General features: G+C 18.1%; 4 protein-coding genes across 4 annotated transcripts; 2 read left to right on the forward strand and 2 right to left on the reverse strand.

Moving 5' to 3' along the window:
* Positions 1-238: 238 nt before the first annotated feature.
* SRAE_X000253400 (Histidine phosphatase superfamily, clade-2-containing protein) lies at positions 239-2,780 on the reverse strand (the record flags this gene model as incomplete). Its single annotated transcript, XM_024645704.1, has 4 exons — positions 239-1,165; positions 1,207-1,374; positions 1,428-1,675; positions 2,687-2,780. 4 exons carry the CDS (start codon positions 2,778-2,780, stop codon positions 239-241), a joined length of 1,437 nt encoding a protein of 478 aa, XP_024499960.1.
* A 917-nt stretch (positions 2,781-3,697) lies between these two features.
* SRAE_X000253500 (Innexin family-containing protein) lies at positions 3,698-7,261 on the reverse strand (the record flags this gene model as incomplete). Its single annotated transcript, XM_024645705.1, has 6 exons — positions 3,698-3,779; positions 3,905-4,191; positions 4,256-5,031; positions 5,096-5,252; positions 6,381-6,500; positions 7,244-7,261. The coding sequence occupies 6 exons, from the start codon at positions 7,259-7,261 to the stop codon at positions 3,698-3,700; spliced, it is 1,440 nt and encodes a 479-aa protein (XP_024499961.1).
* A 4,494-nt stretch (positions 7,262-11,755) lies between these two features.
* On the forward strand, positions 11,756-20,888 carry SRAE_X000253600 (Hypothetical protein; the record flags this gene model as incomplete). Its single annotated transcript, XM_024645706.1, has 8 exons — positions 11,756-11,822; positions 13,875-13,985; positions 14,492-14,748; positions 17,434-17,514; positions 17,574-17,875; positions 18,173-18,438; positions 20,520-20,800; positions 20,847-20,888. The coding sequence occupies 8 exons, from the start codon at positions 11,756-11,758 to the stop codon at positions 20,886-20,888; spliced, it is 1,407 nt and encodes a 468-aa protein (XP_024499962.1).
* Positions 20,889-21,414: 526 nt separating this feature from the next.
* On the forward strand, positions 21,415-22,902 carry SRAE_X000253700 (Hypothetical protein; the record flags this gene model as incomplete). Its single annotated transcript, XM_024645707.1, has 6 exons — positions 21,415-21,512; positions 21,570-21,739; positions 21,796-22,028; positions 22,104-22,354; positions 22,407-22,652; positions 22,806-22,902. The coding sequence occupies 6 exons, from the start codon at positions 21,415-21,417 to the stop codon at positions 22,900-22,902; spliced, it is 1,095 nt and encodes a 364-aa protein (XP_024499963.1).
* Positions 22,903-23,795: the final 893 nt, after the last annotated feature.

Genomic DNA, 23,795 nt, shown 5'->3' on the forward strand with positions numbered 1-23,795 from the left:
AGCAACATAATACAACTGTAGTATACAAGAAAAACATATAAAAGTGTAATAAAAGGTTATTATAATGTTTTTTATATATATAATATAAAATTACCTCTTTTATACATATATATATATATATATATATATGCAGATGGTAATAGAAAATAGATATATTATTTACTGTATAAAGTACATTTCAACATAATATAATTTTTTTTTTTGTAAAAAAAAGAAATATAAAAAATTTATATTTTACTTATTTTGAAAGAATAAATTGCATAAAGATACAAACAAACATTATGAAACTAGAAACAGCTGTTGTTTTTACAGCATTATTACCATTACCAAAATTAACATTAGTATTTAAACATAAACTAGAATAAGACTGAATATTATATGGTTGGGCATTTTTAGAAAATTGATCAAGTGTCATTAATCCATTAGCATTATTTGGAAGAATTTTTGTAAAATCACAAAAATTATTCTCATTTGGATTTTCTAAAGAAGTTTCATTAAATTTACAAAATTTTTTTTCTTCCAAATCAATACCAAATGTTCCATTTGGTGGATAAACATATAATGTTTTTACAAAATAATCTTTTTTATCATTGTCATACCATAATTCAATAAATGTTGCAGCTGAGTAATGTGGTAAACCATATGGAACAAGTTGACTTTTAACACCTTTTCCTAAAACAGTTAAAAATGAAGCAACTGTTGTGTCATGAGCTGAGTATACATAATATTTAAGATTACAAACATAATTTCCTTCTACTGATTTATCCTTTTCATTACATTTTTTTTTTACTTCCATACGATTAACTATTTCATTTAACATTGCACCACCTCTTAATTTGGAAATTTCTAATCCAATATCTAAGTTTTTATATGGTGCAATATTATAACCATTTTCTAAATCATCCATAGTATCATCACATTCTTCAATCTCTGAAAATATACTATCATTTAACCATTTTGGTAACTTTTTGTTATTAGTCTTTTCAATAAATATTCCATCACGTACAATCCATAAATTTTCAAGTGTTATAGTAGTATTAGTATTAGTAGAAAGATATTTAAGAATTTTATCACATTTTTGTGTTAAATTTTTATATTCAGGTGTTTCTTTTAATAAATCATATAATACATATCTACGTGGACATTGTGAATCAGGATTAGCAATCTTAAAAATTAATTTACATATTTTAATTTTAATTAACATACAATATCAATATCATCATTAATAGTATGAACAGGAATAGGAATATATGATGAAGGCCAATCAGGAATATTTGGAACATCATTTTTATCAACAGAATTTTTATAAAATCCAATAAAATTACTTATTGCACTAATAATTGTTCTATTTACATCTGTACTACGAACATAAATCTAAAATAAAAATAAGTAAAATTATAATTTAAAAAAAAAAGTTTTTTTCTTACATCATGACTATAGTATTTTTTATTTACAAATTTTAATTGATCATAATATCTATTTTTAATTTTTTTTCCTAATAAAACATGTTCTTTCATTCCTAAAGGTGATAATTGACCCCAACCTTGTGGCCATTCATTTTCATCATTTAAACTTCCAGGATATTTTTCAGTTGGTGAACGATCTCCATGTCTCCAGATACCTTGAATAAAAATAAGTGTAGCATTATCACTACAATATGCTAGTGGTAAATGCACTGTTAACAGATACAAAAATAAAATGAATGAAATTAAAAACCTCATTTTTATCTAAAGTAAAATTATTGTAAAAAATTTAAAATAATAAATAGACTTTATGTTTTATCATATTTTCTTATCTAATAATTTTCAAAGTGTTAGATTATAAAATTTGTGTAGCTTAAGCTTAAAAAATTTTTTTTATCATATTAGTCTACAAAAATATTGCACTAAATATAAAATTAATGAAAAATAAATCTTGATAAAATTCTAAAATCAAAGATTGCTTATCAAGAAATATATAATATTTGTTAAAATTTTTTATCAAAATCGTAAGTATTATATTTGCTAATTAACTAAACTTAAACAATGAAAGTATTTAACTTTAATTATATTGTCTTAAATTTTAAAAAAAGCTAAATAAGATAAAATAATGTATAAATATATTCTTTAAAAATAATTCATGATTTAAAAATGATAAAATTTTATTATCATCATTTAATTTCTTTTTTTTTATTTGCTTATTTCTAAATTATATTTACTATAAAAAAATTGTGAAAGAAACTATTTGATTGAAAACTAAAAATTTATATTATAATCAAGAAGTCATTTATAATTATTTTTTTTAATTAAAGTAAAATACTTTTAGTTATCATTACATGAAAGTAAAAATAATATTAACTTTATGATAAACATAATATATACAATATTATTATATATTTTTTTTATCAATTTATTAATATTTCCTTTATTATAAGATTTAAGATAAGAAATTCATCAAATATTTACTCATATAATATAATTGAAATTATCCATTCTTGGTAACTTTTAATTACTTTATTTTTTTTTATGTTGATTTATTTACTAATAAACTTTAAAAAATATTTTATTAAGCAAATATTTTGTTTTTAAACAAATAAAATCAAAGATTAATTTATAAAAATGATTTACTTAATTATATATACTTTGTTCAGAGAAATGATATTTCGTAAATATAATATTATATGGTTTAATTATATAATATAAAAAACATTTAATGACATATAATTTATTAAAATATAATCTGATAAAACAATGTTTTAAGTTGGGAGATACTATAATATATATGTCTTCTTCAATTTTCATTATCTCAAGATAATTATTTTTTTTTACAATCAAATTTATAACAAATTACAATCACATTTATAATATACGTTTTAAAATATAAATGCAAAAATTGTTTATTATCAGTTACATTCAATAGCATAATTCAATGATTCACCCGTAAAAATGTGTTATTTTTTGTTAAAATTTAAGCAACATTTTAAGTTTCCATTTTCTGATTATTCATTTTTTTTTTTTATTTATTCTGATTATTGAAAATAAACAACGAAATATTATCATTGATATTAAACATCTTGTTAACAAACATTTGACTAGTAATAAATGTTTTTAATTTTTAATAAGCTATCACTACTTCAATTGTTATCATATTGTAATTTTCATCAATTTTTCATTTATATTTTTTTATTATTTTTTTTTGCAAAGAAGTTTAATCATTTTGATATGCAGTTGATGAAGATTAAAGATTGTTGAAAGATCAAAATCTTGAAATTTTTGTCCTTTTTTTTTGAAATTTGATAAAAAATAATACAATATTGATTAACAATTTGTTATTGTAATATTCTTATTATAATTGTTGATTTATTAAAATTAAATTTGAATAATTTGCATTAGTATATTGTGCCAATAAAATATACAAAAATTGAAAAGATATATTCTACAAATTTTTTTTTCTTCTATAACCTTTATACAAAGGCATATGACATCAAAAAATACAATAGTTTGAAAAGGAAGAATTTAATTGCGCTATAGACCGTTTTTTTTTTTTTTTTTTTAGTAGCACACTTATATTGAAGTGACTTAAAGGCAATGATCATGAATTATTTAACTCAAAATATTTTTTTGACATTTATAAATCCTGAGTATAAATTAAATTGGCAATCATTGGTATAGATCAACTTAAATATACAATTTATTTAATTATTTGATAACCAAAATAATTAAACAAATGTAAAATATCCATCTGATTTTCTTCTTTTTTTTCCTCTTGTAGGATTTGAACCGTCAAATTGGGGTTTGCCTCTAAAAAAATAAAAAAAAAATATATGTTGTTAATATAAAATTTATTTTTTATTTTTATATATCATTGTATTTATTATGCATTCTAGATAATATTATGAATTTACAAATAGGTAAATCACACTTACCTTGTTTGCCCTAATAACCATGTTTTAAAGTTTGCGTCTAATTTAGAAGGACTTTGACTTACACCTCCCTCAAACATTTCAATTGGACTTTTTCGAACACGGTCATTGAAATTATGCCATAATGCTACAATTAATTCTGTAGCCATGATATCACCAGCATGAGCACTTATCATTCGCATACAAAATACACCATCAAATCCAAGAAATTTATGGACAAATTTTTTAACAGATTGTCGATCTGTTGCTAAGTCTGTTGCTCTAAGATATTTGCGCACAAATTTCATATGCTATAAATAAAAAAAAATTTTAATTATTACATATATAAATGTACTTTTGTTTATATAAACTAACCTGTCCTGGAAGGAATGAAATTAACATCCAATGTGCCATTGAAAATGTTGATACTATTGATACCATAAAAAACCAAAACCATAAAAATAAAAATATTTTTTCATTAAACATATTTATCATTAAGACACATTGTACAGTATGATGATGTACATTTCCTAGAACACGAACTTCAAAATCACACATAGTTACTCTAGGAAAATTTCCACTTATCTCCCATTCTCTTCCATTTAATAAATCTTTTAATATATGAAAACCATAAAAAAGATTATCTGTTCCTAAGAAAACATTTAATAAAAATATTTGTCCTACGACATTTACTAAATATAGCATTTTAATAAATACATATAAGCATGTAACATATGATCCCCAACGTTGACCAACACACATGCTAGAAACATCAGTTACTTCTCTTTGTATTTCAAGAGCATCTTCCATATGTCCAGCAATTGTTTGAACAGTTGCTGCTCTGGCATCTGTATCCATCATTCGTGCATCACAAGCCATTTGTGTTAAACTTTGTACATTTATTCCAGAATGCCAATGTAAAAGTCCTCTCCACATTATACATGGTACATAAAATAATAATGCTTCTAAAGCTAAAACAAAAGGTACCCATTGATAATAACTTATTTGGCGAGCTCTACGATCACCATATTCTAATGGAAATGCACTTGTTAATGGTAGGTAATAAGTATTTTCAACCCAACAATAATTTTCAGTATATTGTTCCCATGCATCTGTAAATTGTGCTGGAACCCAACATTGAATAGGATAACCTTAAAAATAAAATTTTTTTTTTAATAAATAAATATTAAAAAGATACATATATTATTAACTTACCAACATATTGTTTAGCTGATACAATAATTGCAAAGGCAAAAATAATGGCTGAAGTATAATGGTAATTTAATTTGTCAACGAAGTCGTCGTCTACTCGAGGGTGTAACCCTTTGAATATAGCTGCTAAATAATACAGCAGCATCCCAGCTGAGAGTACCTATATAGTTTATTTAATTGAAATTGATAAATATGGAATATAATAATAAATCGGTAAAAAGTTTGATAGGGGTTAAAATAGCGTATAGATTTCATATACAGAACAAGGATAAATCTTAAAAAAAAAATCTTTTTTTTTGTTAATTTTATTAATTATTATATACATATAAAACAAAATAGCGCAAAAATAATATTACGAATAAATGTATTTTTTTTTTGTTATACGTGAGAACTAACATATGTATTTGTGAATATTAAATTAATTTTGTGTAAAGGTGAAAAAAATTATAAGTTATAAAATTTAGTAATAATTTTTTTTTATAATAAGTTTGTTATTTTAATATATATATATATCTATATAAATATCATTGAGGACATTAAATAGTATTAAAAGTTTTTATTAGAAATTTAAACAAACAAGTCCATTTCATTAAGATTTATATCCTCAGGTGCTGTCAAAAATTGTTTTACTTTATTATTAAACTAAGTAGTCATATACCATTTGTCTTTAAGCAGTCTTTTATCCCTATCTAAGAGGTTAAGGCAAGGACGTCTATTTTTTTTTTTTTGTCATCTATAAAGTTGTTAAAATGAAAATAGAGAGAATATATATATATATATATATATACGCTTTACTAGACAGGGCTATTAATTTGTAAAATTCTTAATTTTATCCATCTCTCTTGTACATTAAAACTCGAAAATATGAAATATAAAGTATAATCTAGTTTTATAAAAATTATTTAATTATATAGAATGGTCAAAAAAAAAAAAATAAAATAAAACTTCATAGCATACTTTTTCATAATAATTTTTCTTAATATTTTAAAGAATCTATAGTTTTAAGTTGGTATAAATGCAAATAAATAAATAAATAAATACTTCTAGTAAAACGTGCCTAACTGGCACTTGTCGAAATTTTACATAACATGATAATGTTTTTATTACTAAAGCTGTTTTTGACAATCATTAAAATGTCTAAGATGATAAAGAATATATATATATATATATATAAATATATGTATATATGTTATATATACAAATTTAAAAATGGAATATGGTTGTAAATGATAAAAGGTAAGAGATATTCTTTAATTAGAATTAGGAAAAGAATTACATAATAACGCACCTTTTTATCTTTATTTAAATATGTTTTGGAAAACTTAGTATCGTGTTGTGAAGAACTTGAAGGATGTACTGGAAACCTTGGTACGTGATTCAGTTTTTCACATTTTTTTAAATTTGTATGCTAAAAAGTTTTTAAATACGGTAATAGTATAATAATTCTTTTTTTTTTGTTAATAGTTTAAAATGTTAAAAAAAAAATGTTAAGTTAAGCAATTTTAGTATATTAAACAGCATCTTTTTTTTATATTTTTTTACTTTGTTTAAATATGGTAAATAATTTTAAAAATAATTATTTAAGTTTAACAATAGCATATCAAGGATAAAACTTTTTATAACAAAAAGATAATGACTTTGTTATTAGACAATTTAGTTTAAAAAGACGTTAAAATTTTAAATAAAATATTACGTTACTTTAAAATTTAGTTGTAATATTAAAGAAATTTTGAAAATGAAGTAAAATAATAAAAATGAAAATAATTGAATATTACATTATATACACAAATATTGATGTCCGTTAATTGATAAATAGAAAAAGTGATGTAATTTGTGCCAGGTATCATCAAAACAACTAAAAATTAGGTATAAAGATGTGTATTTTTACTCTATAAATAATAATTTGAAGAATTGTGATAGTCAAATTGAGTCAATTGTTATGTAGTATAGGAGCAAAAAAAAACATTAGTAAATAATAAAAAAAAATTGTTGTAAATATGAAAAACATTGAAATTTACATGTCATTTCGGTACCTCATTGTATAATAGTTTTTTATGAAAGTGATAATTGTAAATTTAAGAAAATGACAACTTAAAATGAAATAACAATAATCGTATATTGATGAACTAAATTTACCAATAAAAGTCTTACTTCATTCTCCATAATCATATTTGTATTTCAGTTTTACTTTTTTTTGACTCACTATCTTCATAATTTCCAAGGGGAACAGGCAAATTTGATTAAATAAATAGATTGATAATAAAAAGGATCTACGAAAATGATGTATAGCTTTTTAGGAAACTATTTGCATTACTATTTTTTAAATCACAGTGTTTACATCCACTTTTGAGTAGTGTAAACTGATTAAAACTTTTCTCACTTCAGGGTATTAAGTTAATGTTAAGAAAATGAATATATAATAATAAGTTGAAAAATGATGAACATAAGTTTTGAAAATTAGAGAGAGTTACGCTTAAAGGATAATAAATTAAGAAGGTTTAATTGGCAAAATTTAGCTCATATTTACAGTATAAAAATAAAAAAATTTCTCAAATTATATATTTTATATATTCTCATATATCATTTTGATAAAAAAAAAATTAGTATAAATATGTCTAAAAATGATATAGTTTTAAAAATAAATATAAAGATATATATAAAATATATATAACTTTAAATGTATATCTTTTGATAAAAGTGCCTAAAAATATGACACAAAATAAAAGAGTATAAATTGATAAAAATGATTATTTAGATACAATTCAAAAAGTCTTAATTATATATTTTGATGATACATTAAAATACGAATAAAAGGATTTAAAACAAATATTAAGAAAAAGTGGTATTAAACAAAGTTATTCAATTCAATGTAATTTTAATTTTTCAAATAATATTAAAGAATGGTTTCTTTGTTTTGTTGAGGATATGAAAAAAAAAATACTAGTTAAAAAAAATAATAGTTTTTAATTTAAAAATTTAGTAAAAATATAGTAACCATAATAAAAGAATAAATTATAAGTAATATCTCAAATTTAACCTTAATAATATATAACATATATTTAAAAGGCATCATATTTTAACTTCTTTTGATTAAGTAAAATTTTATTCAACATAAAAGTAAGTAACTAATTGGCTCCATTATATAAAGTTAAAAGCTTACCATAAAACCATTTAATTTTTGATTGAATAATAAATAAAGAACTTTCTTATAGTTTTATGTATAATAAAAAAAAAAGTACATTATTATGTATGGTTGAGGAAACTAATTAAAATGGATAAGAAAAAAAAATATAAATATTAAATAGCTAGTTAATGAGTTTTTAAAATAAATTTATATAATGTTATTCAAAAAAAAAAAATACAAACAATGTTGTATTATAATAATAAGATATTTTTATTATAATTAAAAAAATAAAAGTAACATTAAATTATTTTATAACAAAAATCATATGATAAAATATTACCTTATCTGTTATTATAATATTTTTGCGTGTTTATAAATAATTTAAATATAGTTAAAAATTTGTAAAAAAAAAAAATCTTTTAGTCACAAATTAAAATGAATATATATTTTTATAAAATATATTATAAAAGTTTAATTAGTTGAAAAAGTTTAACACGCAAATAACAATTTATCATACATATGGAGGAAAGTGCTTTCTTTAATATTTTTCCTCATAAAAATAAATGAATTTGCCATCTTAAGTTGTATTTATATTTAACGGGTTTAGTTTATGGAGTAATAGGGACGAATTGCCAAGTAACCTATCAGGAAAATGGGAGAAAAGAAGTTAGATTACATAGAAATAAGTATGGCAAAAGGGATATTTCACGTATTATGTACCCTGTAATGATAAATTTTGACCAAAATAGAGTTTAATATGAGATTGTAAAATATTCAATATATCATGTAGTTAGTCTTTAAATTCTATTGAGATATAAAATATATATATTTTATACATGTAAAAAGAATAAATGAAATAATAATAAAAATAAAGATCATGAGGATATATATATATATAATAATAATATATTACTTAATATTATAATAAATATTAATTAAAGATATCAGATGAAATATGTAGTAATATATAAATGTACTTCTTTTTAATGATCAAAATACTTTTATTATTACATTTTTTTCATCTCAATAACATTATTTTTATTATTTAAAATATATAAATAACTTATATAAAAATTTATTATTCTACTATATGATATATAAATGATCAAACAACTTAACTAATAATTATTTTAATAAAATTTTATATTCAAAGAAGAATCTTATTATTTTTTTATTTTACTTTTATAAAATAATTTTTGAACTATAATATAAATACTAAAGAAATTGTTTAAAATATTTAAAAATATATACATTTTCAATTATAAAAGTACAAATAATAACAGGCCATAAATAAAGAATCTTTACAAAAAAAAAAGAAAGAGATAACATCAAAAAAGTAAAAAAAAATCACATTTAACAAAATTAAAAAATAAGAATTCTATTTAATTATTTTTTAACAAGGAATTTTAGCAATTGAGGAAGAATCTAAATAAATAATGTAAAGATTCATTAAGTATAAGGTAATTAGTAATTCTTTACTTCTAAATAATATATAATAAGTCTAAAGTTAGAAAGAGCTTGACATTGTAAATGATGTTGTTGAATTAATAATAACAACAACTTTTAGGCATTATTTTTGAAGAAAGAAAAATTATAAAAATAAATGTAAGCTTTTTGTATTGTTAATTCTTTTGTCCTCAACATTTAAACAGACACTTTTAAGTTAGCTTAAAAAATTATATCTAACGTTTTTATTTTTTTAAATTTAATTTTTAATGAAACAAAAAATATAATCTTATTGTTTAAAAGTAGTATTATCTTATTTTTTTTAATAATAAAATTAAACTTAAAAACACTTTCTTTTTAATTTTTAAAGCAATAGAAAAAAAAAATTTTTTTCTTTAAATTTATGAGTAAATTATAATATTTCCTTAATATTTTGTATAGAGATGTGGTCTTTCATTGACAGTGCACACAAAAAGTCAGTATTAAGTGGTGACTATCAAGACTTTAAAAGAGTTATAATATCAACGCCACTAATATTTTAGGTTGGCAAATGAAAATGGAAGCAAACAGTTGTGTGGGATCGTTTCATGTCCAAGAACATAAGAGTTTATTAAAAACAAATAAATTTAAAATTTATACTAAAATAAGCAGGTATGAAAAGTAATAAGCGTGACTTTTACAATCTTAATATTTTATATGGTACCTGTGTGATATTTATCTTTATATGTAATTGATACCTTATTTGCAACTTTTTATTATTACTAAAAAGGAGATATAGACAATTTTAGTATAAAATAAAATGAAGATTATGAATATTTTAAGGGAATAAAATATATATATATATATATAATATAAAGAAATAAAATAAGTATTTTATAAATTGTTATAGTAATTATTTAACAAAATTTATATATGTTATAAAGTCTCTAAATATATAATTAAGATAATCTAAAAAAAGAAAAAGAACTTTGTTAAAATAAATTTTAAAAGTTATAAATATTATATTACTTCTTTGAAATACCTAATAATAAGAATACTTCTAATATTTCAATAAAAATAGGGAATATCATAAATTTAGTATATTTATATAAAATATATAAAGAAATAAAAAAAAAATTTTATAAAAAGAAAATATAAAGTGTTCTAAAAAAAAATATAAATTGGTACTATAAAAATAACTATTGAAGATACTAAATATGATAAACATTTGTTTATTCAAATGGTCATTTTTAACTCTATTATTTTGGTAAAATATGGGAATATATAAAATAATAAATATACAATTTTTTTTTATATTTATTAACTAACTTAAAAATATTTAAATATGCCAAAAATAATTTTTTTTTCTTTTTAATATTATATTAAAAAAAAATTGTATATATAATTTTTTTTATTCAAGTATACTATTAAAAAAAAATTTTTTTATTTATTTTTTTTTATAAATTAAAAACTTAATTTTCTTTAAGTTTTTAAGAAAAAAGAAGTATAATGAACTTTAAATAAAATGTAGTATTATATTTTGGGTACTATGGCAACAATAAATTATACAAAATATGTAAAATTTTCTAAATAGATTGTAATTATTACAAACTTTTATTTTTCAACTTTTCTTCCTTAAAGTTAAAAATGTAGTAAAAATTATATTTTATTCAATACATATCAATTATTTTATTGTATACTATCTTTTTAAAATTTTTAACAACCTTTTTATTATAAAATGTACAAATATAGAAAAAATAATGATGTGTAAAAGAAAAATATATGCATATATATTTATATATTTATATTATATATATATATATTATATAATATAATTATGATAAACATTATTTTAGGGACTATAAGAATAAATCTTTTTAATGATCAAAAAAATTTTATGAAATATTAATTATTAGTCGTTGTTTTGTTGGATATAAAAATAATTAAAAATTTTGTATATTATTATAATAAATAGATATCCTGAATATATGTTTCTTTTTTTTTACATACCATTTAATAAGAAATGTTAAAATATTATTAATTTTAAAAATTATTTCATTAATCTCTTAAATATTAATTTATTATTTAAATTCATTTATATATATTTTTACAGAATGATACTTACAACATGTTTATTATTATCTATTTTTGCCATTGGCAATATATTAATTTTTTGTGAAGGTAAGGAAAATAAATATTATAAAAAAAAAAGAATAAAACAATAATTTTAATAAAAAATAATATATAATTTACCATGATAAATTAAAAATTTACATTTATATATATGATTAATTCAATTGTAGTTTAATGATATAGTATAGGATAGAGAAAATAAATTATAACAATTACTGTAAAAATATTATTACTTATTCATTGAAAAATATGTTTAAGTTAGAAAGTTTTTTCTTTTTTATAATGAAATATAACAATGGCATTTATTTTTGTCTTAAGAAACTAATATTTTCTTTAAAAATAAAATAAAAATTTATAAGTTTATATTTACTTTTTATATAAAATAAATTATTATACTATGACAAAGTAGATTAAATAATGTCAATAAATTTTTAAAATTTATACATCATTCAAAAAAGGTTGGTACAAAAAATAGATTTAAAAAAAAAATTTTTTTTTATTTTTTCTAATAATTTAACTCTTTCGGTTTGTTATTTAATATTTATACTAATATATTTTATGAAGATATTTCTAATACGTATTGAAGAAATACATTAAAGATGTTATTTATATGTATTACTTCAAAAATTTATAGCTTTATCTGGTCAAAAGACTTTGTATATCTTTTAGAGAAGTATTTTCTTGTTAATTGTATCCTGTCACTTACTAAATTAAATATCAATTTAATTTCTCACAAAGATCTTTTTATTCTTACGAAAAAATTGAATCATATAATATAAAAATAGGTTAAAATTTAATTGACAACTAGAAAAAAGTTTAAAAATATAGATAAAAGAAATTATTTTAAATGAAATGTTTGATTTTATAAATTTTTACATCTACATATAATATATTTTAAAAATAAAGAAGAAGAAAAAAAGAAGTTTATATATAGTTTAATATTTTTAAACTCAACAACTACTTTATATTAGTTGAAACTTTGATAAATTAAATTTCACAACCACTTAAGACAATCTACTGGGATATAGTTATAATAAATTGAATTATATTACTTACGATATATACTATTATTCTTTAACTATCTATCTCCATATATCTTTACTATATGAAATTATTAAAAATTTGTTATTAACAAGTAACTTGTAAAGTGTATCCTCCAAAAATTAACAGTTTACATTTATTAGAAATAGCCTTTCAAAATAATTAGATAATTTTATTTTTATGATTATGTAGTTGTTGTAGTTATAAAAATGTTACTCTTGGGATTAGTAATACATCTTATATGTATTTCTTTTTTAAATTATAAACATCATTTTTAAATTTTTATACTATATTTGGTTGTTGGAAGAAAAAAAAATTTTTTTTTTTTGTAAAAAATATATTAATAAGGGTAAAAAGGAATAGAAAGAATAAAATGTCTTTTTAACTTACAAATAAAAATGGTAAAAATACAGAATTTTTATAAAGTTTGCTACGTGAGATATGTTTTGTCATTATAAGATTAATCTCAGCTAACTTATATTTATCAGTCGAAATGGCTTGATCCAATCGACAATTTGTTCATTTTATTTTTAATATTTCACTTTATTAGTAAATAAAATTTTAAAATATATTTAATGGCAAAATTAATATTATATTTTTTTTTATTAGATAAAAGTAGTAAAATATAAGTTAAAATATATAGATTTATATTAATAAATATTTTTATTACTTTACAAAATAAAATAATTATAATATTAGAATGAGAAAAAAATTTGAAAATATTAAATCCATTTCCCATAATTAAAAGCACTAGAAATGAGGTAAAGTACAATAATGCAAATAGATTATTAACAAGGAATACTTGAAAAATTCTAATCATATTGACAAAAGATCAATTATATATCCCACACGAATATTAAAAAAAAAACTACTTTTATCTTTAATTGTAAAATGATGATTATTAAGATTTATAATGTTCCTCTTATATATCTTAATAAAAATATTTTTCGAGCAGTTATGAAAGAATTAATTTTAAGATTGTAAATCAGGAAATAAAAATAAAATAAAATAAAATAAATGAAAAAAAAAATTAGCGTGTTAAAATAAGAAATTTTTCAGATAATGTTAGTGTAAATAAAAAAGATACAACCTCAAATATATCAACTTCATTTGATAATGGAACAATGGAAAATGTTTCGAAAATTTATCCATCATACATAAATGAATTGAGTAAGTTTAATCAACAACATGTTTTCTTATATATACATATATAAATATACATATATATACTATTATAATTTACTATTACAATATTTGAAACCTAAGCTTTTAAATGAAAAATTTAACATTATTCAGTTTTGATAAAACTTTTGCCCATATACATATATTTTTATATATGTATATTTGATAAAATTAAACTTTTCGAACATGAGGGGGTGAAATAAAATAAAGTTATGTTTTTAAATATATTAGAGATACAAAATTAATTTGTAATAAAAAAAAATATTAAATACTCATAAATTTATATATATATATATATATTAATTGATACATCACATATAAAAATTAAAAATTATTAAAATAATTAAAGAAAACATTTAAAAAATACAATACTTTAAATAATTTTATTTATTTATTAATATAAATATATATACTAATTAAAAAGAAATGAATACTAATAATAGAAATATTTCAAAGGAAATATTGCATAATATTATATATCATGTTATTTTTAGTTATAGCAGGTAGTGGATATAGTGAAAATAATCTAAAAGAAATGGGAATAGAAGAAAAACTTGAAAATATTATTTTAATTTCAATTCAACTATCATTATCAAATCATTTATCAAAAAAGTCCATTCCAAATGAAGACACAAATTTAAATAAAGATGGAAATTATTGGGATTTTCAAATGCCAAATGATAATGATATTAATGAAGTTAATATGACAGAAACATATTTAATCGGAAAAAAGAATATAATTAAAGTTAATGTAAGTTTTTTTTATGTTAAATTTAAAAATAATTTTTTGATATAATGTAAATTATACAAATGTAACATATGGTTAAGATTAAATTTAAACTTATCATACTACTATAAAACTTCTTTCAATATCAATTAATGTTTATTTCCATAAGAAATGAAAATTTATTGAAATATAATAATTTATATATATTCATTTTGGTAATTCTATAAATTTTTCATTACTTAGGCACTTCATAATTAATGTCATTTTAAATAATTATATGAAAGATTGATATTATAAACTAATTTAAAAGAGTCATTTCTATAAAAATTATTGATATAATTTACCAAAAAAAAGTATATATATTTATTTTAATATATTCATGAAAAAAAAATAGAATTCTTTTTTTTTGGAAATTAAAGGAAATATTCAAAATATACTATTACAAAATCTATTTTACTTTTTCATGTTTTTTTTTTAATAGAAAGGAAGATATAAATATATTTATATAAATATTTTTAATTGTATTAATATATATTATACCATAGTTATTTAATCATAATGTAATAAGATACTTTTTTATAAGAAAAAATATGATTGTTTATTAAATTTAATTGAAATCAAAAAAAAAAAATAATATTACATATTATTTATTTTTATTTTTATTTTATTAATTTTAACATTAATTAACTAAATATATTATGGTAGATGTAATTTTTTTAAATGTTTTTTATTTTTATTTTAACGATACACTTATCTAAATAAGGATCATTAAATATTTATAAAAATTTTAAGAAATAATAGTACACAAGTAAAAACAAATAAAAAAAATTATACAAATAATAAAAAAAAAAAAAGTCAAGTATATATCTTCAATATTTCTTTTTATAGTGATAATGTGGTGAGAAAAAAAAAGTAAAAGACGTAAAGATGTCTATTTAAAAAACATAGATAGTAAAGCTAGAAGAAAATAATGATACATATCATTGTTTGTATCTATCAACAGTAATCTCCTCCTTATATATACATGTCCCATTTATTTTATTCAAATTTATTTTTATCAAAACTTTCATTTATGTAAGAGTAAAAAGTTTTACCATCTATCACTCTAACGATCTTTACTACATTGTGAATATTGATAAATATAAAGAAAGTTGCTATCAATAGTTATTAGATGGTGATGGATAACAGAATTTAAAATGTGATAGTTATATAGAAAAAAAATCTTCTTTTATAAGTTATTAAATAACAATTCTTACATAATATCTATCAATTAATAATTTTAAATTATTATAAAAGAGTAATTTTTTTATAATAAAAGATAAAAAAAAAAGATACATTAGGTATAATTGTTTTGGAAATAGTTATATATTATAATAAAAAATAACAGTTTTTCAACAAAAAAAAATATATATATATATAGTGACAAAAAAAAATACTTTTCTTCCACGTAAAAGGATGCTAAAAATAATAAACTATTTTTTTTTTGGAATATATTAAGAATGTTTTTATAATAAAAACATTTTTTTTCTTTTTTTTTGTTAAAGAAATTTTTACCTTTTTGAAATCAAAAATAGTATGTAAAAGCTTTTTAAAAAAAATCTTATGTAATTTTTTTTAAATATTTTTTATAAAAAAAATATGAAAAATTTTTAATCGTTAATAAAAGAGAGGATATTTTTTAAAGAAAAGCTGTTTTTATAGATATAAAAGATTAATTAATCTGAAAAAGATTTAGTAAATGTTATAAAAATTGATGGCAAACAATATAATAAGATTGATATTAAAAACATTATTATTATTTTTATTATATTAATATATTTATTAATAGTTTACTATAAAAATTACAACTTACTATTATGTTTATATAATGATAACAAATATATTAGTATTCATAAATACATAAAAATATTAATTTTCTATATTTAAAGATATATGTTGTTTAAAAAAAATACTTTCACTGTTATTATTGTAGGACTGAATCTTTTTAATAGATAGAAAAAAGATATATAATATAATGTAATGTTAAAAAAAAATAGTAAAAATTCCCATAATTCATTAAACAGTACAAGATTTAAAAGAGCAGAAAATTGAAAAATTACATTTGTTTTAAAATTTTTAGATTGCTTTATTACTTTGACTTTATAACATTTATCAATATTTTAAGTTAAATTTACTTATATATATATAGATATATATATTAAGTATCATTGTATTTGATACAAAAAAGGAAATTAATTTTAAACAAGAATTTTACAACTAAAATTGAATAAATAATATTGATATACAAATATAAGCCAAAAAAAACTTTCTATACCATACAAATCCATCTTTGTGATTGATGGAATGTATATTAAATAAAAATTTGGAAAATATTATTTTTTCTATCTATGATTAATTAGTTAAAAAGTGTTTAATTTCATCTAATTTATTTATTTTTAGAAAAAATATTCATTAGTAAATTTTACAATTAAAAATAAATTGTTGGTAATATGAATTTTTAATGAAACTTTACTAATATGTCTGTGTATAATATGGATTGTCTCCAATTTCTTTGTTTCCAAATGTAATATATTAAATTTATAAAAATGTAATTAAAAATGTGAATGGTAAAAAAAAAAACTTAGACATTTAGAAATATAAAGAAAAAATTTTTAAAATTAAACAACATTTTTTTTAATAAAATATATATATATATATTTTTTTTTTTAGATAACAGGAATGGATATAAAAATGAGTAATACATTTTTGTACTTTTTAGTACAATATAAGAATAGAACTATTCATTCAGATGTAGGTTTAGAAATAAAAAAAAATGTTATAAAAAGTTTTTTCATATTCTCTTTTTTAAGATTATATCTGAAAACTTGTCATTGTTAACTTTGTCACATATATCAGCTTTCCTTGGACTACCAGTGATAGAAATTAATAGTATGTTAAGTCTTGGACAAATAAAAAAAGAAGGAAATAATTGGTGGATTATTATATTAATGTTTGCTTCAGGTTTAATTTTATTTTTTATTTGTTGGTGTATGTTGTTTATATATTTTAATACATGTGGACAATTAACATATCGTTATTCGCAAAAAACAACGTCTATTGTTAACAATATAAGTAACAAGGTATCAAATAATAATTCACCATATACAGATAGGTATGTTTTAATATACTTTAAATTACTTAACTTTTTTATAAGAAAAAAAAATTTTTATTTTTTTTTGTGTTATTGTATTTAAAAAATTAACTTACAGCTTGGGCTTTTTTCAACGTCCGACTTCGATAATGTCCATCGCAATGTGACCAATATTCCATATATTTTATAAATTATATTTTTGTAACCAGATTTGTTAATAACAATTTTCTGGTAACAAAAAATATTAAATTATTCTTTTAAAATTAAAACAATGTTTTAACTATTTTTAATAGATTTAATATATTATTTTTATTTTAGAATAATTTTACAAAATGAACTAAAAAAAAATGATAAAAATATTTTTAAAATTGATAATGATTTACCAAAAATAAAAAATAAAAATCATGGTATGATAAAGACAATAAATAAAGATATTTCAAAAATTAATTTATTTAATAATGTATCAGATGATATATCATCAACAACCTCTACAAATTCTGATACAGTATTAGAAAAAAAAATTGGTAATGATACTGAAACAAATATTAACTTGAAAAAAGATGAAACATTTGAAAATGTTGAAAGTAAGTTTAAAAATATCATGTATTTGATTAAAATTAAAAATTTTTTTTATTTTACATTTTAAATGTTTTGTGAAATAAATCTATTTAATTTTAAACTAAGTAAAATTTCAAAAAATTAATTATTGTATTAAAATCCAATATGTAATTTCTTTTAAATATTTTTTCTTTTAATGGTGCATTTACCATAATTTCTTTTAAAACTATCTTATAAAAAAAATATAATTTAAGTAATTCATTTAAGATAGTAATTTACTTCCATTTCAGATAGTAAGTATTTTAGTTAAAATTTTTTTTTTTTATTGAAAAATACTATTTAGTAGAACTGTTAATTATGATCACAATTATGATAGTTCAAATAATGTGTATGTAAAAAAAAAGACGAAAACTTACAACAACAAAATTGTTGATATAAAATATAAGAAGCAAAAATAATAGAATAATTAAAATTGTAGCAATTGTTAAAGTCATTGGAATTATAAAGTAATTGTTTGCTAATTTTAAAAAGACAAAAATACTAGTTAGAAATTAGCTTAACAATAATTATCGTTCTATTTATAAAAAAAAATATTCCAATAAGTTATAATCAAAATTAAATTTTTTTCTTTTTTTTTATTGAAATATTGTCTTAGGCATTAACATTACATTATAAAATATATTGTGGCAAATTATTAAGAGATAGAATTAAAATTAATAGATTTTACAACATATTGAAATAAAAATTAAATTAAAAATATTTGATGATAATGGCATTACTATCATTCAAATAAAAAAATATTTTATTTTAGAATATTATATCATGTTATTTTCTTAGATAACCAAAATTATTTCTTATACTTCATTTAATTTATTTACTGTTTAAAGTAACGTTACATGAAAAAAAAAAGAATTTCTTTTTATTTACAAAATATTAGTTAGTTTATTTGAAAATTTATTAAGCATAATAGATTATGTAATTTAAATTTAAAAATTGTGTCATTCATAAGATTATAGTTTATCAATATATGAAAAATCTATACAAAAAAAAATATAAAAAAATTATTATATTATAAAATTGAATAGAAAAAAATTGGTTAAATTTCACCTTACATAACAAAATATAATCATGTAACTTATTTTTGCCATACTTTTACTTAATCTACAAGATTAAATAAAATTTGAAGCCATCAGTGGAAGAGTGACATAATATTAAGAATAAATACTTATCAGTAAAAATGTCTATAATATAGGATTCTAAGATAATATTATATATGTTATTGAAAAATTAAATTGTTGTGGACATAACTTTAAACGTTTTAAGTGTGACTACTTAAACAGACATTTATTATATAAGATCACGTTGAAGTGTTCTATATATATATATTTATGTTAAAAAAACAATTGTTTATTTATATTAGATAGTAACTTACTACGAAGGTTTAACTTTTTTTTTATGTTTACTAAAAAAAAATTTTTGAAAATTTTTTTTTCTAAATAAAGAATTTATTTTGTGAAAAGATATGATTAAATTGAATGAATTGAGATAGGATATTATATTTTATTAAGTTTAAATTGTGAAGAATGTAATACAATTAAAGCGAACAGAAGTCAAAATTAAAATTATATTTAAAAGATCTTAAAGTTACTTAGAATGCCATATAAAACTGTTTATTTATTATTTTTTTTTATTTTGATGACTGGTTAATTTTATAATACTACAGCTATTAGTTTGTTAAAATAAATTTTATCATGAATTTTAGTTTTCAAAGAAAAAAGATTAGCTTTTTCTATTATTAACTATAATAATATATTTATAATAGATTAGTTTTAAAAGACAGAAGTATAATTTACAAATACTATAAATTTTTTAAACATAAATATGATCTGACTAGTATGAAAGATTGTAAATTTAAAATATAATTTATAAATTTAATTTATTTTTAATTATAAATATTTCTTATCAAAATGTTTATAAAAATTTTTATTTAAAAAATTTAAAATATAATAAAAAATATTTATTATGGGGATTTTCAATATAAATTTCTTTAATTTATATCGTTTACAAATATGTAAAATGATAATTTGTTTTTTTTTTTACTTTACAGAAATCAGTTCAAATTACAATAATATAAAAAATGAAGTTGAAAAAAAAAATATTAATTATGAAAATAAAAGTTTGAATGAAGATAACTTACAAAAAAATGATGAACTTAAGAAAAGACCATTATCAGCAAAAATTAGAACTCCTCTTTTTAAAGATATTAATGAGTTTAAAAGTATATTAAATGATGAAAAAGTAATATTGAAGCCAGAAATACTAGTTAATGATGAATGGACTCCATATCAATCTGGAGATTATATAGCAAAACATTTTGTTTCCAATATGGTATGATTTTTTTTTGACTTTATTAAATTGACGAATTTTTTTTTAGGATCCACAATCTTATCCATCACCAAAAAAAAAAATTAAATAATCTAATTTAATATTTATTTGTTTATAATTTTTTAATGTATCATATACTTAATTATGTTATGTAGTATTTAAATTCGACATAAAAAATTTTTTTTTAATACTTTGTTAGACTATTTATATATAAATATATATTTATCAATTTTATTATAATTTTTTTTTTATTTTTATTTACCAATTTAATATAATGATGAATAATAATTAAGGCTAATATTGGGAAGAGAAACAGTCTTTTGTAATTTGATGATATGTTATATAACTAATTTTTATTCTAAAAATTATCCATTATATTTTCTTATAGTTATGATTAACAATAAACAAAAAGATAATAAATAATATAAAGAAAATTAAATTATAAATATAGAGATAGGTTAACAAATTTTTGTTAGTATTTTAAATTTCTTTAAACATTTATTTTTTTAATAATATTTTCTATTGATATTATTTTAAGCTAAACTGGTAAAATAAAAAAAAATTCTAAAGGTGTTTTTAAAAAAGAAAAAAAACATTTAGGTTTTTTTTAGGCTATTATGATTTCTAATAAAAAGCATATATTAGTCAAATATCATAAAAATAATTTAAATAAAGTGATTGAAAAAAATAATAATAAAGATATTGATATACTGACGTATGAAAATAATTTATCTTTTTTTAATAATATATATGATATAGAAGGCAAATGTAGAAAATTAAAATCTGTAGAAAAAGATGTTTTATTTAGATATTTAGATATAATCAGTTTAGATAATATTGAGAATATATCACAAATAATTCAAAAATATTCTTCGACATCTCAAGTAGATCAAGATTGCGGTGTATATGAACTTATTCAGGAGACATATGCAAGTACTTCAGGTATATCTTTTATTTATTTATTATTAATATAAATATTATATATAAATTTTTTTAAGATAAAAGACCATATGATAAAACAATAGATGGTTATATATTAATGGCTTATAAAACAATGGAAGATATGTATAGTGAAGAATTTGCTCATAATTGGAAATTATGGTCTGGTATCCGTCATTTATATGCAAAAATTCCTGCACCATATCATTTTGAAGGAATACATTTTTATAAAGAATTAACTAATATTTGTCAATTTAAGTACCTACTTATAATTGATGTTAAAAAATTATTAGTAAGTATTAATCTATTATACATATATACATATAGAATTTTTTTTTTCCTTTTACTTTTATTAAATTAATTGTAGTTTTATGTGGCAACTACATTAAATGTACTTCAAACTGTAAAACCTAAACTTTGTGCTTATGTTGGTGTTTATAAGGAAATTTATAGTGAAAATAATAAAAATAATGAAACAAATAATAATAGTAATTTGTTTTCTACAAAAAATGACAATAAAATTGAAAAAAATGAAGGAATTAATATGAAAAAAAAAAACATTGAAGTAGGACAAAAAATAGGAATTAATAATATTAGAAAAAATTTAACTGATAAAAAGTATGCTTTTAGTATTTTATTTATATTTAGTATGATTTTTTTTTTCTTCTAGAAAATATAATTGGTGTTCTATTTTAAATATTGAAAATAAAGAAAAAAATAAGATGAATTTTGAATTAAAAAATAAAATGGTTAATATTTCTAAAATGAATGATGAATTAAATATTCCAATTATTAATTCAAGACCATCATTAAATAATGAAAGTATTAAAACTACTGAAGGTAATAAAATAAAAGAAGGAAAAAAAAAACTTAATATTCAAAGCTCACTTCCTTTTTCATTTTTATATAGAGAACGGTTAAATTTTTTATATGTAGATAATAGTAAGAAAAATATATTATATAACTATTATAAAAAAAATGATTTTTATAATAATAATAATAATATCAATATTAATTTTCTAAAAACAAATAATAGTACAAATTATTTTAATGACTTAGAAATATTAAGAAAAGAATTGTTAATGGATGAGAAGTACTTATCTCCTATTTATACAAGAAATGAATGGCTTACATATCCAAATCATGAAGGTAATTTTTTAACATAATATTAATTTTAATATATTTACTTTTTTTAGCATCAATTATAGAATTTCAATTTTCAAAAATAATAAATTTATTGAAGTAATAATTTTATATATAATTTTACTAATGTAAATTCAATTTTAACTAATCAATTTATGAATTTTAAATGATAATTTTTACTTAAACTAAATTTTTTTATTTTTTACAAATTTAATATCTTATATATTTAAGCTTTTTAATTTTTGATTAAAAAGTATTGACAATTTGTACTTTTATTTTACTTTCTTTAACATATATAAAAAAAAACAATAAATATTTATATATATATATAAGATAATCATAATTAATATTGATCAGGATTTTATTAATAATTAAAAATATTTTTTTAAATAAATAAATTTATCACCTAAGATTTTATTTATAAAACAAAAACAATATTTATAGTAAAAATAATTTTTTTTAAATAAAAATTAAAATTGGATAGTAAAAAAAATTCTGTTAGTTATTATAAATATGCCTAACCTGGTCTATTGTATTATAAATAAAATTTGTACTTTCTTTAATCTTTTTATTATAAAGAAGTTTGTTTTTTTAAATATTATTTTTCAAACAATAAAATTAAAAAAAAAAAAGAAATAATATATTAAGAAAAAATTTATATATTAACAATTTTTTAAAAATATTACCAAAAAAAATATTTATAAGAATATTTTAAAATAATATATACTTTATAGGATAAAAGTTATATTAAATATATAAAATTGATATTAATAAAAAAAATTTTTTAAAAGTCATCTTATTTAATATTATTAAATTATATAATATTTAAATAATTTTTAAAATTTAAATACTTTTATTATTATTAAATAAATTATTAATTTTATAGTGATAAATAAAATAGTTGCGTTAAAAGGGA

The sequence above is a fragment of the Strongyloides ratti genome, scaffold srae_chrx_scaffold0000007, assembly GCF_001040885.1.
Source record: "Strongyloides ratti genome assembly S_ratti_ED321, scaffold srae_chrx_scaffold0000007".
Classification (NCBI taxonomy): Eukaryota; Metazoa; Nematoda; class Chromadorea; order Rhabditida; family Strongyloididae; genus Strongyloides; species Strongyloides ratti.